At 67.4% G+C, this 20,042-nt stretch overlaps 3 protein-coding genes across 9 annotated transcripts; 2 read left to right on the top strand and 1 right to left on the bottom strand.

Annotated features, from left to right (window-relative positions):
* Positions 1 to 84: 84 nt before the first annotated feature.
* Positions 85 to 1,162, bottom strand: OST4 (oligosaccharyltransferase complex subunit 4, non-catalytic). Of its 7 annotated transcripts, none has more exons than XM_066314525.1 (3): positions 1,076 to 1,162; positions 616 to 645; positions 85 to 325 (listed from the first exon to the last, which is right to left on the bottom strand). In XM_066314525.1, exon 3 carries the CDS (start codon positions 322 to 324, stop codon positions 211 to 213), a length of 114 nt encoding a protein of 37 aa, XP_066170622.1. In that variant the 5' UTR covers position 325; positions 616 to 645; positions 1,076 to 1,162; the 3' UTR covers positions 85 to 210. The 7 variants fall into 7 exon arrangements, with proteins under 7 accessions (XP_066170622.1, XP_066170625.1, XP_066170624.1 ...); XM_066314528.1 differs by lacking the exon at positions 616 to 645 and adding an exon at positions 978 to 1,037 and having other exon boundaries at positions 1,071 to 1,130; XM_066314527.1 differs by lacking the exon at positions 616 to 645 and having other exon boundaries at positions 1,071 to 1,153.
* A 741-nt stretch (positions 1,163 to 1,903) lies between these two features.
* Positions 1,904 to 8,679, top strand: EMILIN1 (elastin microfibril interfacer 1). The gene is made up of 8 exons (XM_066314523.1): positions 1,904 to 2,860; positions 4,703 to 4,828; positions 5,272 to 5,480; positions 5,556 to 7,169; positions 7,444 to 7,551; positions 7,664 to 7,681; positions 7,984 to 8,118; positions 8,344 to 8,679. Exons 1-8 carry the CDS (start codon positions 2,709 to 2,711, stop codon positions 8,673 to 8,675), a joined length of 2,694 nt encoding a protein of 897 aa, XP_066170620.1. The 5' UTR covers positions 1,904 to 2,708; the 3' UTR covers positions 8,676 to 8,679.
* Positions 8,680 to 17,424: 8,745 nt separating this feature from the next.
* KHK (ketohexokinase) lies at positions 17,425 to 20,036 on the top strand. The gene is made up of 8 exons (XM_066314521.1): positions 17,425 to 17,643; positions 17,715 to 17,831; positions 18,011 to 18,145; positions 18,679 to 18,751; positions 18,952 to 19,098; positions 19,438 to 19,526; positions 19,602 to 19,759; positions 19,864 to 20,036. Exons 1-8 carry the CDS (start codon positions 17,528 to 17,530, stop codon positions 19,947 to 19,949), a joined length of 921 nt encoding a protein of 306 aa, XP_066170618.1. The 5' UTR covers positions 17,425 to 17,527; the 3' UTR covers positions 19,950 to 20,036.
* The last annotated feature ends 6 nt before the right edge of the window (positions 20,037 to 20,042 follow it).

Below are 20,042 nucleotides of genomic sequence, written 5' to 3'. Positions count from 1 at the left end.
CCCGGGACTCCCGTGCTCCCCGCCCCTCCCCGCGGGCCCGGCGGAGGGCCCCGGACCGACGGGGCGTTTATTGACGCCACACGGTTTTGTCGTGTATCATCGTGTTTCTGTTAAAGCTGGTTTGGAAGAAGCTCGGCCTCGCGGCTCTCGGGCTCCCGCCGAGGCACGGAGGGGCTCCGGGGGCATCGCGGCTTCACCGGGGCTCCTCCCTCACTCCTGCTTCTTGGGGTTGTTGACGGCCACGTAGTGGTAGAGCACGACGAGGAGGAAGAGCGAGACGCCCAGCATGTTGGCGAAGATGGCGAGCTGCACGTCCGTGATCATCCTGCGGGCCACGGGCACAGGGACACGCGCTGGCATCCGGCGGGGTCCCGAGGGACCCGCGGCCGCCCCGCACCGCCCCAAGCCGGTCCCTTCCACCCCCGCGGAGCGCCCGGCTCCCGCTCCCGCCTGGGCCTCCCGGTGCCCGGTTCCCGCTCCCGCCTGGGCCTCCCGGTGCCCGGCTCCTGCTCCTGCCTGGGCCTCCCGGTGCCCGGTTCCCGCTCCCGCCTGGGCCTCCCGGTGCCCGGTTCCCGCTCCCGCCTGGGCCTCCCGGTGCCCGGTTCCCGCTCCCACCTGAGCTCCCCGTGCCCCGGTTCCCGCTCCCACCTGAGCTCCCCGTGCCCGGTTCCCGATCCCACCTGAGCTCCCCGTGTCCCGGTTCCCCGCTCCCGCCTGAGCTCCCCGTGTCCCGGTTCCCGCTCCCACCTGAGCTCCCCGTGCCCGGTTCCCGATCCCACCTGAGCTCCCCGTGTCCCGGTTCCCCGCTCCCGCCTGAGCTCCCCGTGCCCCGGTTCCCGCTCCCACCTGAGCTCCCCGTGCCCGGTTCCCGATCCCACCTGAGCACCCCGTGTCCCGGTTCCCCGCTCCCGCCTGAGCTCCCCGTGTCCCGGTTCCCGATCCCACCTGAGCTCCCCGTGCCCGGTTCCCGCTCCCGCCTGAGCTCCCCGTGCCGCTGTTCCCGCTCCGGCCTCGGCCTCCCGGTGCCGCTGTTCCCGCTCCGGCCTGGGCCTCCCGGTGCCCGCGCTGACGCTCCGGGCCCGCCGGTCGGACACGTCTCTCTCCACTTCCGGCCGCGGGGCACGGCGGGAGGCGGCTGGGCCCGGCCGAGCGGCGGGCGCGGAGCGGCCCGGCGGTGACGTCACACGATGGGCGTGGCTGGGCAGTGTCGCCCCGCCCCCTGGCGGCCGCCGGCGGCTCCGTCTCCATACAAGGCGCGGCGCGAGGGCGGGGCGGGGCCGAGCGGCCTCGGGGCGACCGCGGCTAATTAGCGCTAATGACACTAATGACAGCTCATTACAGCTGATGACAGCGGGCGGTGCCGCGGGGTTTTAGCGGCACGGGCCGCACTGGGGCGTACTGAGGTGTGCTGGGGTGTATTGGGGTGTATGGAGGCTCGCCGGGCTACACCGAGCGGGAGTATACTGGAACGTACCGGGGTGGGCTGGGGTGTTTTGGTGGTCTCCAGAAGTGAGTCTCCCCAGGGTCCCGCTGTCACCCCGGTCCCCATCCCTGTGCCTCCGGCAGCGCTGGGGCGGAGCTGGGAGGTCCCCATCCCGGTGTCCCCCCGCTCGGCCGCAGAGCCCCAGCACGGTCTGGAGTCCCCCGGGACACGGCAAATCCACATCCCCCGCAGCCCTCGGTGACCTCCCACAGCCTCTGAGAGCGCAGAGGAGTTGACACCATCCCCCTCTGGGACCGGCCACGGCTGGGGCCCGGCCAAGCCCAGCCCCGGGCCCCTCAGCTCCCCGGAGTCTTCCTCCCCCGCATCCCCCTTCCCGCATGTCCTTCCCCCGCCCCTTCCCCCTTCCAGCTGCCGGCAGCTGTTTGTGCTTATCCCCCACTCGCGGCTCCCCGGGGGCGGGGGGTTCCCGCGCCCTGACGTCACCGTGGGGCCGGGGCCAAGGCGTGATGTCACCGCCAGGCCGTGACGTCACCGCGAAGTCCGGAGAAGCCATGGCATCACCGTGGGCTCAGGGCCACGACGGCCCGAGGTGGCCGCGGTGTGACCGCTCACCGTCCCAGTGCCCCCGGTGTCCCCGGTGTCCCCAGCGCGGTGTCAGGGTGGGGCCGGGGAGCCCCGGGCCCGCTGCTGGCGCCGGGACGCGTCACCTGGCTCCGGGTCACGGGCACGCAGGGACGTGGCACCGCTGGACGTGGTGCTGCGACCCGTGGCCGCTGTGCCCAGCGCGGGGCTGAGGAGCGAGGGCACCGGTGGCCGGGGAGACGAGAGGCGCCGTGCGAAGCCGGAGCCGGTGCCGGTGGCGGAGCGGCGGCCGTGGGGCCCGGTGGCCGCGGCGTGCCGGTCCCGCGGCGGTAGCCCGGCCGCCTCGCTGGCCGCCCGCGCCCTGGCCCCCTGCCCGGCCCCTCCGGCCGCCCCGGCCTAACGAGGAGCAGATGTGGCGGCGGCGGGGCCGGCGGGAGCCGCGGTGCCCGGCGCGGCTGGGGCGGGCAGGAAGCGGGGGGCCCCGGGGACCCCGGCGGCGGGCAGCGGCTCTGGGCGGCTCTGGTGCCGAGGGGCTGGCCGAGGGGCGGCCGGGGGGAGGGCAGAGCCGAGCCGAGCCGTGCCGAGCCGCCCAGAGCCGCGGAGCCGCGACGGAACGCCGCATGCGGTCCTGAGCCGTGCCGGACCGGGCTGAGCGAGCCGAGCGGAGCCGCCCCGGCCCAGCATGGCACCGTGGCTCTGGCCGTGCCTCCTGGCCGCGCAGGCCCTGGCCGCCAACTTTCCCCCCCGGTACAGCCTCTACACCGGCGGGGCCGCCCCGCTCGCCCCCGGCCCGGCCGCGGCCCACAGCGGTGCCCGGGCCGCCAGCCGGCACAGGTAGGAGCCCAGAGCACCGCGACCCACCGGGGACGCCCGGGGGCCGGGGGCACGCGGGCTGCAGCCCCCACCCCGATGCCACCGGGGAACCCGGCGGCGGGCAGGCACCGGCACGTGCCACGTCCAGCCCGGGGGGCGGCGGGAGCGGCGGCGGGGGCGTCACCCCCGGGCCCGGGACCGGCGGGCAGTGGGCGCACGTGGGGGCTCGGGGCCGCCGGATCCCGGGCCGGTCCTTCCTCGGCATCCGCGCGGGGGTCAGCGCTGCCGGGGACGGGGAGAGGGGCCCGGACCTGCCCATCCCCGTCCCCGTCCTGTCTCCTTCCGTGGGCAGCGTGGGGCCGGGGGCAGCCCGTGTCTGGGGGTCGAGGCGTTGCGAGGGCGGGGGGCGGCCCCACTCCGATTGGGGTCACAACACGTTCACCGCGGACACATCAGCGCTGCAGCAGCGCGGCCCCGGGGCTGCCCCGGCCCCACGGTGGCCCCGGAGGGTGGCAGGAGCCGGCCGCAGCCCCCGCTCCCTGGGGAGGGGCAGGGACACGGTGGAGCCTTTACCTGCGGCTTTGGGGGCTCAGCGGGGGCTCCCCGCGGGTCGGGGTGTGCAGAGCTCCATCCCCGCGGCTCGGGGGGCACGGGGGCTGTCCCCACGTCCCGCCCTTTCACGGGAGCTCTGCTCCCATCCCGCGCCTGGGATGGAGACAGCCCCGCTGCGGGGTCCCGGGGCCCCAGGGCGGCCCGGGGGTCCCGGGGCCTCGCGGATGCGGGGCTGGGACGAGGGGGGAGACGAGGGGGGCCGTCGGTCTGCGCAGGAATTCCCGGCGGCCCCCGGGGAGGAGCTGGAATCCAGCCGGGGCCTGAGGGGAACCAGCCGGGCTGACGGGAACCGGCCGCCGCACCGGGGCCCCGCGGCGGGGACCCAGGGCAGGGGCCCGCTCCCCGGGGGGCTGCTCAGTGGGAATGGGGGGCCCCGGCGGGGCCCGGGCTTCGGCTCCGGACCATATAAGGCTGCGCCGGGGTCCCTGCGACGGGGCCAGGCTGGAGTCCCACGCGGGGGGGCTGGGGTCCCCAAGGCCGCTGGCGCTGGGCTGGGCACCCGGCGGGTGGCTGTCCCCGCTGCTGCTGCCCCGCGGCTCAGAGCGAACACGGGGTCAGTGATGGGGCAGAGCGCACGGTGCCCGTGCCCGGCCCAGGCAGCGCAGGATGCACAGCCCGGCGCGATGGGGGTGGGCACCCTGCTCCTGGAGGGGTCCCTGCAGGGCGCCCCGGGCTAGCAGCGTGCCTGGGGGCTGCAGGGGTTTCTGCAGGGTCGCCAGGCACGGCTGAGAGGCTGCCGTGGGGCAAGAGCCGCCCCATTAACCCTCCGCATTGGGCCGTGACGGTGCTACCGGCGGGGCTGGTTGGGCGAGCACAGGAGCGCTCCGGGGGATCCGGGGTGTGGCCAGAGGGGCCGGGGGAGCTGGGGCAGGGGCTGCTGCTGTGTCTCTGCCGGGGCGATGCCTGGTGCCTACCCTACGCCAGGACAAAGCCTGGTGTGTGCCGGGCCGCTGTGCACGGTGTGTGCCGAGACAATGCCCGCTGTGTGCCGGGGTGGTGCTGGGTCCATGCCGGGCAGTGCCACTGGCTGCTGTGTGCCGGGATGGTGCTGGGTCCATGCCGGGCAGTGCCACTGGCTGCTCTGTGCCAGGATGAGCCCCGTGTACGCCAGGACACGCACGGTGTGTCCCGGGTGATGCCCGGCGTGTGCCGCGCTGGGTGCACACCAGGCCAATGCCTGGCGTGTGGCGGGGTGATGCCCCGCGATGGCAGCGCCTCCCGGCTCTGTGCCTGACCCCTTCCCTCCGGCAGGAATTGGTGCGCCTACGTGGTGACCCGCAGCGTGAGCTGTGTGGTGGAGGACGGCGTCGAGAGCTTCATCAAGCCGGATTACCAGCCCTGCCCCTGGGGGCAGCTCCAGTGCCCCCGTGTCCTGGCGTGAGTGCGGCCGGGCCGGGGCTGGGGGCTCTGGGGGGGTTCGGGCCGTTCTGGGGGGGCAGCGCAGAGCCAGGGCCAACCGCGGCCGCGCCGCCGCCACTGGTGTTTACCCACCCTGGGGTCATGTTTACTTTTGCGCAAGAGTCAGCGATCTCAAGTGGTGCCGAAGGGTGACCGGCCACTGTCCCCCCCCATCACGTGCAGCCAAAACCCTGGGGCACCCCGCAGCTCTCTGGGGTGACGCCGGTGACGGGGTGACGCTGGTGTTGGGGTGATACTGGTGACAGGGTGACAGGGCTGGGCAGGGGCAGCCCCCCAAGCCGCCGGCCGCCGGGCAAACACGGGCGCTGCCGGGTCCGGCTGCAGCCCGCGCTGGTTCTGGTTCTCTGGGGCGGCCCCACGCCCCTGTGGCGCCCCCCAAACCCCGTCCTCTCCGCCCGCAGCTACCGCAGCTTCCTACGGCCCCGCTACAAGGTGTCCCAGAGAACCGTGTCGGAGCTGGCCTGGCGCTGCTGCCAGGGCTATTCGGGTCCAGACTGCAGCGAGGGACCTTCTGCGGCGTCCCCCCAGCCCACCGGCCGCCCCCCGGCCCGGCCCGGCCGCCCCACGCTCTCCGGCTTCGGCAACCCCCTCAGCGGCCTGGGGGGTGAAGGTATTGCTGGGGCGGGGGTCGCCGGTGGGGGAACGCGCTGGGGACCGTCGCGCTGACCCTGGCGGTGCGTGGCAGGCGGCGCAGACGCGGAGAAGGTGCGGCGGCTGGAGGAGCAGGTGCGGCGGCTGAGCGAGCAGCTGGAGGAGCTGCGGGCCGGGCAGGAGCCGCCGCGGGCGGCTGTGGAGGGGCAGCCCGGGCCCGAGCAGCCGGCCGACGCCGCCGCCCCCGCCGAGGTGCGGGAGGCGCTGAGCCACCTGCAGCGGCGCCTGGAGGAGCTGGAGAGCCGCCTGCGCCGCACCGAGGGCGGCCGGGACGGCCCCGAGGGCCCGGGGACCGCGGCGCTCTACGAGCTGGAGCAGCGGCTGCAGGAGCTGTGCGCTGCCTGCACCACCGGCACCGAGGGGCTGCGGCGGCAGGCGGCGGAGGACCGGGAGCGTATGCGGGCGCTGGAGAAGCTGGTGGGCTCGGTGGACCAGCGCAACAGGGACGCGGTGGAGTCGGTGCAGCGGCACATCAGCAGCCTGAGCAGCCGCCTGGCCCCCGCCCCCGCCGCTCCCCCGCCCCCGGACCTGCTCCGTCGCCTGGCCGAGCTGGAGCGGCGGCTGGAGGGGCTGCCGGTGCCGGCGGCGGGGCCGGGCCAGGGACCGGTGCTGGCGCGGCGGCTGGCCGAGCTGGAGGGGCGGCTGAACGCTTCTCGCGCCGGCCCGTGGCCCTCCGAGGCCGAGGGGCGGCCGGCTGGGCTGCCGGGGCGCCTGGCCAACCTCAGCCGGGCGGTGGAGGGGCTGGCGGCCAGCGGGGCGCAGCGCGGCGCCCGCCTGGAGCAGCTGGAGGAGCTGCTGGCCCGCTGCGGCCACCCGTGCCCGGGCCGGGCCGGGCCGCACCTCCGGCCGCCGGGGGACACCGAAGGGGTCTGGGAGGACGGGCTGACCGGGACCCTCGGGGGGCTGCCGGGGGAGCGGGGAGAGGCGCTGGCCGAGGAGCTGGAGCGGCTCCGCAACAGGACAGGGCGGCTGGAGGCGGCTCTGGGGGACCTGAGCGGTGACCCCTGCTCCCGGCCCTGCGCCTCGCCGCTCCCCCGGGAGCCGGAGCAGCTCCCGCCCGGCGCCGCGGGGCCGGAGGAGGCGGACGCGCCGCTGGAGGGTTTCGGCGTCTTCGGGGGCGCGTCCCCCTCGGAGCTGCGGGAGCTGCGCGGGGAGCTGGCGGCGGCGCTGGCCGCCCTGAGCGGCCTCAACGCCACGGTGGAGGGGCTGCAGGAGGCGCTGGAGGAGCAGGACGCCCGGCAGCGGCAGCTGAGCGCCCTCACCGACCGCGTGGTGGCCGAGCTGGACCAGGCGGCGGCGGCGTCGGCGGCGCGACAGGCCGAGAGCGAGGAGCGGCTGGAGGCGCTGGCCCGGGAGCTGGCGCGGCCCGGGGGCTGCCCCGCGGGGCTGGAGCCACGCGTGGCCAAGCTGGAGGGGGTCTGCGAGCAGCTGGAGGCGGTGGCCGGGGGCCTGCGCGGAGTCCGCGAGGGGCTGGGCCGGCACGTCGCGGGGCTGTGGGCAGCCGTGCGGGACCTGAACGCCACGGCCCGAGGCCACGCCGCGCTGCTGGACAAGGCGCTGGAGCTGCCGCCGCGGCTCGGAGCCCTGAACGGCAGCCTGGGGCAGCTGCGAGGGGAGCTGCAGCGCCTGGCCCGCCTGGAGAGACACGGTGCGGGGACACGCGGGGACACGCGGGGACGCGCGGGGACGTGGGGCTGCGGGAGCGGGGGTGGGGTGTGGGGACACGGGGACCTGGGGACACGGGGAGTGCTGCTGTGGGGTGTGGGGAGGCAGGGGCTTGGCTGGGTGATGCTGTGGTGTGGAGGCACAAAACCGCGGGGGGATCCCGGCTGTGGGGCTGCAGCGTGTGGGGACAAGGGGACATCACGCGTGGGGGCGCCAGCCGTGGGGCCGAGGTGGCTCTAACACCTTCCTCCCTCCAGGCCCCCCTGGCCCCCCTGGCCCTGCTGGCCCCATGGGCGAGACAGGCCCTCCTGGCCCCGCTGGGCCCCCTGGCAAGGACGGAGAACAGGGTCCCGTGGGCCCCCCCGGTAAGGCTCAGCCCCCTCCCACGCCCCGAGCTCTCAGGTGTGGCCGGAGCCTGTCCCCGGCGCTCCTGGCCCGAGCTGGCCCTGCAGCAGCCCCTCCTCATCTTTCCCGCAGGGCTGCCTGGAGAGAGAGGTAGGACTGGGGCTGGGGGTTCGGGGGGGACCGTGGGGGGCTGGGGGCTGTGTGCGGGGCTGGGAGGGGCTGTGGCCTGGGGGCTCGCGGTGGGAGCAGGGGGCACTCTGGGCTGGCCTGGGATGGCACAGGGTGGCCGGGGACACGGTGGAGCTGTGCTCAGGGAGGGGACAGACGCTGCAGGGGTGGGTATGGAGGGTTCATGGGGAGTGGCTGCTGGGCTGCGGTGGGTACGGGGTGGCAGAGGGTTAAGGGGCCGAGGGAAGGGGCTCAGGGGTGCCACATGCTGACACCGTGCCCAGGCGAGGTCGGGGAGCCGGGCTCGGTGCCCCGCGTCGCTTTCTCGGCTGCCCTGAGCACCCAGCGCACGGAGCCGGGCACCGTCCTCTTCGACCAGGTGCTGCTCAACGACGGCGGCGCCTACGACCCCGAGACAGGTGAGAGCCCAGGGCGCCACGGGGGTGCTCTGCGGCGGGTTTGGGCTGGTGGATGTTGCGGTAGGAGCTGCGGGGAAGGAGGGGGCTGCGGAGTCTCAGGGGCAGCACGGTGCGGCCAGGGGTTCTGGGGTAGTGCCTGTCCCGGGATGACCCAGTGCCCTTGGGGTGCCGCAGGAGACGCGGCTCCGGGGTCCTGGGTCTCCCTGATGCTCCCGTCTGTCGTAGGCACGTTCACGGTGCCGGTGGCCGGGCGGTACCTGGTGAGCGCCGTGCTGACGGGGCACCGCGGCGAGGCGCTGGAGGCCGTCCTGTCCCGCTCCGGCCACGGCATCGCCCGCCTGGACTCGGCCGGCTTCCAGCCCGAGGGGCTGGAGAAGGGGCCCGTGGCCGCGCAGGGGCCCAGCCCCGGTGCCCTCGGCGTCTTCAGCCTCCTGCTGCCGCTGGCGGCCGGCGAGACGCTGTGTGTGGACCTGGTGTCGGGCCGCCTGGCGCACGCCCCCGACGAGCCCCTGACGGTGTTCAGCGCCGCGCTGCTCTACGACTCCGAGGAGCCCTAGGGCTGCGGGGGCACAGCCAGGCCGGGGGCTCCCCACGCCCCGCCGGGACCCCCACCCCTCACCCCCTTATTTATCAGCACCCCGCGGCCCTCGCTGCCCCACCATGGCACACTCCTGCCCCACGCCGCCCACCCTGGCCCCCCACCGCCCCCCACGGCCCCCGGCCCCCCACCGCCCCCCACCATAAAGATGCGGCACCGGGTTTTGTACCCACGGCTCCAGTTCCATCCCTCGCCGGGGGGACTTCGCCGGGAGGGGGGTGGTGACTGTCACCGTGGCGTTGTCACCCCTGCAGTGTCACCCCTGTGCGCAGCAGGGCGGGGTTCGGGCGTTTCCAGCTCTTGTGGTGGTGGTGTCACTGGGATGTGCTCAGGTTCACCGGGAAGTTCCGGCACCTTCCAGGTGCTGTAGTCGTGTCCTGCTGTGCTGGGGCAGCCCCCAGTGCCCCCCGTGCCCTCCAGGCTGTGCTGGAGCGGCTGGGAGTGACAGACGGGAGCACATCGCTGCTGAATCCACCTCTGGGGGTGCTTCCCCCCTGCCGTGGGGCCGGCCGTGGGTGACCCCATCCTTCCCCTGCAGGGCTGTGTCCTGGGCTGCCAGGGCGTCTCCGTGCCCTGGAGGGGCGGGACGGTGGTGGGAGGTCCCGGGAGTGTCCGTGAACAGCCTCAGGTGGGCTCTGGGGCGCTGGCGCCTCCTCGGAGCTTTAAGTGTTTTTGGTCGTGGCTCCTGTGCAGATACTTTGGGGCAGAAGGATCGGGATTTGGGGCCGGGCAGAGGCGGGTCCAGCCCCAGTCTGTGCCCCAGCCGTGGTGGGAGCTCATTAATGGGGAGGTTGGGGCTGAGCCTTTTGTCCTCGGGTGCTTTCAGCGTCTTCCGTGCCGTGGTCAGGTGAGCACCAGTGGCACTGTCTGTGTGTCTGTGTGTGTGTCTGTGTGTGTGTGTGTCTGTCTGTCTGTCTGTGTATCTGTGTGTCTGTGTGTGTGTGTCTGTCTGTCTGTGTGTCTCTCTGTCTGTGTGTCTGTCTGTGTGTCTGTCTGTGTCTGGGTCCTTTGGCACTCCACCGTGGGGTTGGTGTGCGAGAGGGTCAGTGTGTGGCTGTGCAGCTCCACCGCTGGTGATGTGTAAAAACCACGTGAGAAAATGTCATCAAACCCCAGGATGGTGTCAGTGTAAAGACACCTTAAATCCCACCCAGTGTCACCCCTGCGATGGCAGGGACACCTCCCACTGTCCCAGGGTCACCTCCCACTGTCCCAGGGTCACCTCCCACTGTCCCAGGTGCTCCAACCCCAGTGTCCAGCCTGGCCTTGGGCACTGCCAGGGATCCAGGGGCAGCCCCAGCTGCTCTGGGCACCCTGTGCCAGCCCTGCCCACCCTGCCAGGGAACAATTCCTGCCCCAGAGCCCATCCAGCCCTGCCCTGGGCACTGGGAAGCCATTCCCTGTGTCCTGTCCCTGCAGCCCTTGTCCCCAGTCTCTCTGCAGCTCTCCTGGAGCCCCTTTAGGCCCTGGAGGAGCTCTGAGCTCTCCCTGGAGCCTCTCTAGGATGGACATTCCAGCCTGGCTCCAGAGCAGAGGAGCTTCAGCCCCTGGAGCATTTCCATGGCCTCCTCTGGATCCACTTTTATCAGTTTAACTCTAGGATCAGTGGGATCCCTGCCCACAGCCAGCCCTTCTGGCATTGCACAGTCGGGCTGTCATCCTGAACTGCTCCGGGGCACCACATCCCAACCTGAGGAGAATCTTTGGGAAATGATTTCTCTGGGATGGCGTTCCCATTGCCAGCAGAAGGTGGAGATCCAGAGCCGTGACAGTGATTCTTGGAGAGGAGGGAATTGAAAAGCAGGAAAGGCTCAGTGTATTTCTGTATTGTCCCTCCACTGCGTCCACTTGGAAGATTCTCTGTCCCGTCCTGGGATCATCCCTGGGCCCCTGACTGCCCATGGGGAGCAGAGAGAAGGGGAGATTCCTGCTGCTGACTTCGGAGGTTTACCAGCCTCAGAAGGATCGCCGTCCTCCTAACCATCAGAAGAAAGACTTTTATAATGAAAAGGAGTGTGACAGTCTCCCTACAATTCCCAGAATCACGGAATCATTAAGGCTGGGAAAGGCCCCTGACACCATGGAGTATTCCTGACCGTTCCCCAGCACTGCCAAGGCCACCAGTGTCCCCTGTCCCCAAGTGCCACATCCACAGGGCTTTTAAATCCCTCCAGGGATGGGGATCCAAACCTCCCTGGGCACTGCCAAGGCCTGAGCAGCCTTTCCCTGGGGAAATTCCTGCTGCTGTCCCCCCTGAGCCTGCCCTGGCCCAGCCTGAGGCCATCTCCCCTTGTCCTGTCCCTGTGCCCTGGGAGCAGAGCCCGAGCCCCCCTGGCTGTCCCCTCCTGGCAGGGAGTTGTGCAGAGCCACAAGGTCCCTCCTGAGCTCCTTTTCTCCAGCCTCAGCCCCTTTCCAGCTCCTCAGCCTCTCCTGGGGCTCTGGACTCTGTTCCCTTCCAGTGCCACGGGACTGCTCTGACCTGCCTGTTCCAGGCTGGACCACTTTCATGGTTGCTGGAGGGTTATTCCCCCGCCGGGCTCTGGGCAGAGCAGCGCTGTGGGCTGCTGTGGGCTGCTGTGGCAGAGCAGGATGGGGCTGAGGCAGCGGAGGAAGATTATCCTTTATCCTTTATCCATTATCCTTTATCCATTATCCATTAACTTCATTCCCGAAAGCGAAATGGACAGTGAACCCGCTGAGGAGGGGAGGATCAGCTGCCCTGGATCAGCAGACAACCTGGGAAGTGAGAGGGGTCCTAATGATCCCTGACAATTAGTCAGGGATGGGATGGGATGGGAGGGAGCCCTGGTGTGCAGGGATGTCCCACCTCGGCATCGTTAACGCCGGCCATTGTCATTCCCGGGGGAGAACTGGAAGGGATCAAGCGAAACTAAAAGCAGCAGCCGGAATGTCAGACATGTTACTGCCAGACATGCCTGAGGAGCAGCCACCCCCAGCGCAGGGACCAGCGTCCCTGACCTCGGGAACCAAGTCCCCTTTGGCCTGAACTCGGGTCTGGGGACTGCAGGGAGCCGTGGGATCAGTGCTGGCGCTGGGCATTTCCAGAGCTGTGATTCCAAGACGTCTGGACTCTCACTCCTGTGGGGCAGAGGCACCGTGATGGCAGCTGCAGAGAAAACACCCCAAACCCTGACACCGTCACGGTTCCACGGGAAGGAACAGCGCTTTTTCCCCCTAAACTGGAATAAACAAACCACTGGTGCCTGGGCAGCTGCACGGGGACTCCTGTCATGGGCAGGAAGGATTCCTGTCATTAAAGGACCCTTTGGCCCTGGCCTCTCATGTCCATGGCATTTATTGGCACAGATCAATCACAGCATCTCGTGCCTCAAGAGGGACTCGGATGAAGAAACCCCTGGGGATTTCATGGAAGGGCAGAATGATTGGGAAGGATCTTAAAGTTCGTCTGGTTCCACCCCCTGCCGTGGGCAGGAACACCTTCCACTGGAAGAGGTTGCACCTGGAGTGACCCATCCTGTGTGTCCGTCTGTCCCTGTGTGTGTCCATCTGTCCATCTGTCTGTGTGTCCATGCCAAAGCAACTTCCCTGTCGGAGCATTCTGGAGCCGCTCTGGCAGCCCCACACCTGCACCACCTGAGCTGCAGCCCCCAGTCCCCTCAGCCACAGGAGCTCCCCGGGTTTCCCATCACAAATCTCACATGTCCCAGTCTTTAAAATCATTTCATCCTGGTGCGATAACTAATAACAAAACAACAGCCTGAGCTGGTGCCTGTGCGAGGGGAGAACAAAGATCCCCTGGGCTCTTTCCCCCTCCCAGCCTGGGCACAGCAGTGTCTGTGTCTCCGCAGAGTTGTCACAAGCACCAAACAGAGCAGAATGAGGGCAGCAGGACTGTGATAGGGCAGAAATGATTGTCGAGTCATTAAAAGTCATTTAATATCAACTTGATCACTGCTAAGTTGCCGACACGCCGGGTCGGGCAGTCTGTGTCCAGCAGGCTGCTCCCAGCTGGATACAATTCCTGGCATAGCCGAGATGCTTCCTCAAGAGCCTTCCTGCCCCCGAGGACACGCACGCTCCTGTGTCCCTGTAAAATGACACCTCTGTGTCACTGCTCTGCCTGTGGGACCCATCCCTGGGTGCAGCTTCCTCCTGCCAGGCTTCTCCTGCCCGTCCTGTGCCAGCCGCTCCTGTGGGAAAGGCTCTTCCCGGCTGGACCACCGCTTCCCTCTCCTTAGGAAACGCTTGTTCCCAGCCCAGGGGCGTCCCCAGGGCCTCAGCTGGGCACAGGGGGAGAACAGACAGAATTCCTTAGAGAAGCCCCGGTGTTGAGTCCCAGCGTGCAGGGAGGACCCCAGGCTCTCCAAAGTCCTCCTCAGAGAGGAGCCTTGGCAGGGCTGGATCAGCCTTGGCCTCGGATCCTCCACGCCTTGAGTAACTTGGTCCCGCAGGATTAAAGACTGCAGAGCGGCTACTATTGTGTAAAACGGATTATTTATTATGACAAATGATTAGACGAAAGATCCTATTTAGGATTATTTACTACACAGTACGAAAGCCAAAACTCAGTAGTGTGTTGTGTAGTACAGTGCACGACCTCAAAGGAATTATATTAAAGCATTTGCACTAAAACAAGCAAAAAGAAACAATTATTAAGCAGAGTTTGATGTAACTCACCACACCCTGTGGGCAGATTTCTTTCTCTGAAATGCCTCAGGAGTGTCCTTGGAGGTTGTCTGCCTCTCCAGGGAGAAAACTTCATACCCACACTCTGGGAAGGAATATGTTGGAAGAACCAACCATCTGAGACTGGGCTGGACTTTTCCAGTGATATGACTGCCAGTCACATGTCTCCAGGTCAGCTTCGCAGCTCATTGACCAGAGCAGAGCATCCTGCTGCAAAGGGAAGCAGCCTCAAGGCTTCCCTCTGACTCCAAGCTCCGTCTGAAAATGGAGAACTCCTGACAAGCCAGGCAGCCCTTTGTGATTTTTTTTTTTTTTTTTTTTTTGGTGGGAGTGCATTATAAATGACTAAATATTCCTTAGCAGAATTGTCTTCCCCCAGTTGTCCATAGTCCATCACCATTTTGCGTTGCCTCTAACTCTTCCCCTCACCTCCCTTCTCCTGCTGAGCTGTCCCTGTTTTACACAGATCCAGGGACTGTCACATCTGGCTTTTGCGCCGGCCCACGGTCACAGTCCCCACAGCACATTGTCCCCGTGGATGTGACAGTCCTGCTCTTCCCACAACATCCCTGTTCCGTGTCACCCCCACCAAACAGCCGGAGAATCTGCACCGATGTTGAGTCATTTTCCTCTCCCCAGCTGGTCCGCACATGTCAAAGCGCCCAGCTGTGCTCCTGTGTCCCTCCTGGTGCCCGGGTCCCCACGGCAGCCCCGGCCCCTGTCCGTGCAGGGTGATGCCCACGGGGCTGGGTGAGGGAACAGCAGCTCTGTTCAGTCTGGGGGTCACCTGCAGAGTGTCCCCCTCGATCACAGTGGTGCTGCTCCACTCCACCCTCACACAGACGCATCAGCCTTGCTGCATTCCAGCTCTTCCTTCCCTTCCAGCCCTTCCCAGTCCCTGTTGTTGGCGCTGGAGCTCGGGCTGCTGCTGCCCCTGGAGCCACCTGTGACCTCCAGCCTGGGTCCTCATTCCTGTGACACCTCTGCACCGATGGGTCTGTCCCTCAGCCCTTGGCTCCTCATTCCTGTGGCACCAATGGGTCTGTCCCTCAGCCCTTGGCTCCTCATTCCTGTGACATCTCAGCACCAATAGTTCTGTCCCTCAGCCCTTGGCTCCTCATTCCTGTGACACCGGTGCTTCTGTCCCTCAGCCCTTGGCTCCTCATTCCTGTGGCACCGATGGTTCTGTCCCTCAGCCCTTGGCTCCGCAGCCAGAGGCTCGGTCAGTTCTTCCAGCCCAGGAATCCAAAAAAACCCCCTCACCTCCTACGTGGTTTTGGTGAGGGGACGTGGGAGCTCAGTTGTGTTCTCTCTGGGTCTGTCGTTCACTGCCCCTTCCCCAGAATGAAGCCGAAATATTCCCCTTTCCTTCTGGCCCAGCTGAGGCTGGGATGGACATGCAGCCCGTTCACAGGGCAGAACATCCAGGCTAAGGAACCTCATTTGCTAAGGAACCTCATTTGCTAAGGAAACTCATTTGCTAAGGAAACTCATTTGCTAAGGAAACTCATTTGCTAAGGAAAAACAGGAGCCAACTCCTCGGAGCAGACTGGCACAGGAATTTTGTACCTTGGGCCATTTTGTACCGGTCTATTAAGAGCCAAAATTCTCTGCAGGTTCAAGGGGTCGTACATTCATCCACCAAAAAACTACAGCAGAACTTCAAGAGCATTTTCTCCTGATTTTTTTTTTTTTTTTTTTTTTTTACGCATCACAGGACTTCCTTCCCTCCTCCATGAAGGGGCCACACAAATCACCAGGCACCAGAACCCCTTTCCTGCTCGGGGAGGACTCTGTGGATCATCCTCCTGGAAGGAAATGGAACAGTTTCCCCAAAGTTAATATAACAACATTAATTCTAAAATTCAAACAGTTTCCTGCTGCTGCCAGTGCAGCAAACCCGGCACAGGTGCTGCCTTCGGTTACAGAGAGAACACAGCAATTCCTCAAGAATCAGCACGAGTTCTCCTCATTCTGAGAAACGTCTTCAATATCATGTGCACATTTGCTATCCTCTCACCTAATAGAAATTCGCATGTAGGAAAACGCACTTTTAGAATCGGTTTTTAGAAGCACACGCAGAATACCCAGCATTACGAGCACCACTGCACAGGAACCTTACACAGACACAAAAATCAATCGGTATTTCAGCTGGCATTTGCCCTCTGGAGAACCTGCTCCTGGCGTAGGATTTCAGCTTTGCACCCGTTCAGACAGGTCCGAACAGCACAGGCTGGAGATGAGTCCAGTCTGGATGCAGACCTTGAATTCCTCTATTTGAGGTCCCATGTGCCCATAACACCTGCTCCTGGGTGTGTTTGTGCTCCAGACACGGTGCCCGGGCACCAACTGCCCCTCCGGTGGCTGTAAAAGGAACTCTCAAAGTGCCTCCAGGCAATTACCAGACATTAAACGCTGTCTGTAGCCCGTGATCGAGCCCAGGATTTTACACAATTTCTCTCTTAATCTTCTAAAACGTTTCAGCAACTCTGCCATCCACCTTTTCTCTCTCTGCCAGCTCAGTGAAGCCTCAAACCATCCCCAATGCTCCCAATTGCGCAACTTTGGCCAAGAGTGTCCCCTGGCTGTGTTGGATGAACTAAAAATAGTAAAACCCCTTTAACTCCAGCTCCCGGTGAACCTTTGGAGGGAATCCAGGTGCCTCCACACCTGGCGAGACTCCAAATCCTCCTGTGCCCCTCCGCAGGTGCCCTCAGTCCCCTGCACACCTCGGATGAGACCCCAAACTCCCAAATTTCCCCTCAGGCTGCTCAGGCCGCTCATCCACCCTCAAACCAGGGCAGGAATTTCCCGGGCTGGACAGAATTGCTGCCCTCCAGACCGAGAGGTTTGCAGCAGTTTGGTCACAGACCCTGATCACTGACACTGAATCTGCTCCAGGAGCTTTAACACTCACTTTTGGCTCCTCCTTGCCCCAAAGATCCAGGTGGGCTCAGCCGGTGCTGGCAGTGGGTGTCTGGGGCAGGGAGGCTCTGAAGGGGACGGCCCGGGGTCGCACCTGGGTCACCGAAAGTTTCCTGCAGCCACCGCTGCCCCACCTGAGCTGGGACCGAAGCCCCCCGCAGCCGCCCACCCTTCCCCAGGCAGAGCAGTGCCCTCGCCGGCTTGGCTCCAGGCTTCCCATTGCAGCCTCAGACATCTCAGCCCTTAAATTAATTTAATCGTGGTTCGTTGATTAAATCACGAATTAACAGCCCGAGCTGGTGGCCCCAAGGAGGGACCCCAAAGAAAAGCCCCTCTGGGCTCTGTCGCCGCGCAGTGCGGGCACAGGAAAGCCGGGAGTCCCCGAGTGTCCCCGAGTGTCCCGGGCACTCTCCCGGTGTGAAGGGTCGGCAGCCCCGGCCCCTCCCGGGGGCTCCTCCCGGAGCTGCCCCCGAGCTGCCGGCACGGAGCTCCGCAGCCGTGTCCTGTGTCCTTGTCCGTGTGTCATGAGGGAGTGGTGTGTGTCTGTACCGGTGTCCGTGTGTCCATGTGTCTGTGTGTCCATGTCCGTGTGTCCATGTGTCCCGGTGTGTCCATGTCCGTGTGTCCCTGTCTGTGTGTCCATGTCCGTGTGTCCCTGTCTGTGTGTCCATGTCATGTCCGTGTGTTCATGTGTCCCTGTGTGTCCCTGTCTGTCCCTGTCGGTGTGTCAATGTGTCCCTGTGTGTCCCGGTGTGCCCATGTCCGTGTGTCCATGTGTTTCCCTATGTGTCCATGTGTCTGTGTGTCCATATCCGTGTGTCCGTCTGTCCGTGTGTGTCCATGTCCGTGTGTCCCAGTGTCCCTGTGTGTCCGTGTGTCCATGTCCGTGTGTCCCCTGTCCCTCTGTGTCCCGGTGTGTCCATGTCCGTGTGTCCATGTCCGTGTGTCCCCTGTCCCTCTGTGTCCCGGTCCCGCCGTGCCCGCGCGGTCCGGGAGGGGGCGTGGCCAAGGCGGGCCTGCAGACCACGCCCCCCGAGGGCCCGGCTCGACGGCGGGCACTGATTGGCGGCGGCGCGAGGAGGCGGGGCCAAGCAGTTGCCCGTGCCCGGTGTGGTTGTGTCGCGGTCGCTGTCCCTGTCACTGTCCCTGTCCAAGTCCCCGTCCCGTTCTCGGTCCGGTCCCGGTCCGGGTCCCGGTCCCGCACGGCAGCGGCCCGCGATGGCGGCAGAGGCGGGCGGCGCCGCGGGGCAGCGGCGGATCATGTGCGTGGGGCTGGTGTGCCTGGACATCATCAGCGTGGTGGAGGCTTTCCCGGCCGAGGATTCCGACACCAGGTACCGGCAGCGGCTCCTCCGGCGCCCCCCGAACCCACCCTGCGCCCGCCGCGACCTCTCGTCCCCCGCAGGTGCCTGTCGCAGCGGTGGCAGCGGGGCGGGAACGCTTCCAACTCCTGCACGGTGCTGTCGCTGCTGGGAGCCCCCTGCGCCTTCCTGGGCTCGCTGGCCCCCGGCCCCGCCGCTGAGTAAGTGGGCTGCGGGGACTCCCCCAGCGCCGGGGCACCGGGCCGACCCGCCGGACACTCCACTGACCCCTCCGTGCGGCTGCCGCCGGGGTCCCCCCTCGGGCCGGCGGCGTGGCCGCGGTTCCCCGGTGGCCCGCGGTTCCCGTGGCGCCCCTCATGCCGCTCTCCGTCCCCCGAAGCTTCATCACGGCGGATTTCCAGCGCCGGGGTGTGGACACGGCGCACGTGGCCTGGCATCCCCGCGGAGACGTGCCCTGCGCCTGCTGCCTGGTCAACGCTTCCAGCGGCTCCCGCACCATCGTCCTGCACGACACGTAAGGGCCCAGCCCCGAGTCCCTGCCCGCGGGCGGCTCTGGGCTGGGCCGCCTCGGTTTAGAGCGTCCCTCCCGCTGCCTGCCGGGGGCTACCGAGGGCCGGGAGTGGGACACTCGACACAGTGTCGCCGTAATCCCGCGGACACTGTCACCGCCGGGGGTCCCCGCGGCCCCGTCCCCTCCGGTGCCGCTGCCGGGGCTGGCGGTGATGTCTCCGCACAGCCACGGGCTCTGGAGCGCGGGACAGCGGGCACGGCCCCGCGGGGAGAAGCCGGCGCCTTCGGCCGTGCCAAAGGGTCAGGGGCTGTTAGGCATGGCTGACCCCCAGGCCCCAACGTGGCCACCGCTGCCCTGCCCTTCGAGTCCAGCTCAGGGGCCCGGGCGCCAACATTAATGATTCACTCGGGCACTGCCTCCTCCGGGACCTCTGCCCCGGTGGCGTGGGGCCCTCCACGGGCCCTGGAACTGCCCTTCGACCCGGCCACGCGCCAGGCGGAGGGTCCCCCATCTCCCACCTGGCCTCCGTCCCACAGCAACCTGCCCGACGTGACAGCCCGCCACTTCGAGCGGGTCGACCTTTGCCAATACAAGTGGATCCACTTCGAGGTGAGCCCGAGGCTCGGGGGGCTCTGGGGTCTGGGGGATCCCCGTCACTGGGGAAAATCCCTCGGGCTGTAGGTGAGCCCGGGACCGGGGGGACTCCCTCGGTCTGGGGGACATCCTCGGTGCGGGAGCATCCCCGGAGCCGAGTGCGCTCCCGGGACTGGCGATCTCCCGGTGATGCCGGCGCCGTGCTCGTGTCGCAGGCCCGGAACGCGGCGGAGCAGAGCGCGATGCTGGAGCGGGTGGAGCGGCACAACCGGGCGGCGGCGCCGGGGCGGCGGGTGCAAATCTCGGTGGAGGTGGAGAAGCCGCGGGAGGAGCTGCTGCCGCTGATGGGGCGGGGACACGTGGTGCGGAGCGGGGCCGGGGCCATGGGGCGGGATCGCCTGTCCCGATCACCTGTCCTCATCACCTGTCCTGATCGGCCGTCTGACCCCCTGTCCTCATCCCCCGTCCTGGCCGCGGCCAAAGGCGTGGCGGGGCCGAGGTCCGGACGGGAGTGGTCAGATCCGCGGCCCGACAGGAGCTGAGAGTTCGGGTCCGGGGGAGTCAGGCCTCGGGGGGTGCAGGGGTGGGGGTTTGGATCCAGGGGTGCAGGCGGGCCCTGGGGATGCCGCCAGGGCACAGGTTTATTCCCACCTGGATGGGGGTACTGGGGGCCGCCCCCCGCCCCAGCCCTTTTCCCACAGGTGTTCATCAGCAAGGACCTGGCGCAGCACTTCGGGTACTCATCGGCCTCTGAGGCTGTGAAGGGGCTGCGGGGGCGCATCCAGCCAGGGTAGGGGGTGCCCGAGAGGGGCTGCGGGGCCGGGGGGGTGTTGGCGTGCCCGAGACCCACCGCACATCCCCCCAGGGCCACGCTGATCTGCGCTTGGGCTGAGGAGGGGGCCGATGCCTTGGGCCCCGACGGGCAGCTGGTGCACTCGGACGCCTTCCCCCCGGAGACCCTCGTGGACACACTGGGGGCTGGGGACACCTTCAATGCCGCCGTCATCTTTGCGCTCGCAGAAGGTGGGCACAAACACGGCACGGCTACAGCATGGCCACGGTTCAGTTTGGCACGGCCGTGGCACGGCCGCAGCACAGCCACATCTCATCCTGGGCCCCACCCCCAGGGAGGACCCTGCAGGACGCCCTCACCTTCGGCTGCCGGATCGCGGGCAGGAAATGTGGGATCCAAGGCTTCGATGGCATTGTCTGAGCTTCTGCCTGGAGACCCCCGCACCCCACGGGCACACCACATCGCCACTGCACCCAGCAACCCCCCAATAAAACCCCAGGTGCACCACTGCTG

This window comes from Sylvia atricapilla, chromosome 3 (genome assembly GCF_009819655.1).
Source record: "Sylvia atricapilla isolate bSylAtr1 chromosome 3, bSylAtr1.pri, whole genome shotgun sequence".
In the NCBI taxonomy this organism is placed as follows: Eukaryota; Metazoa; Chordata; class Aves; order Passeriformes; family Sylviidae; genus Sylvia; species Sylvia atricapilla.
This window is presented reverse-complemented; position numbering and strand designations above follow the sequence as displayed.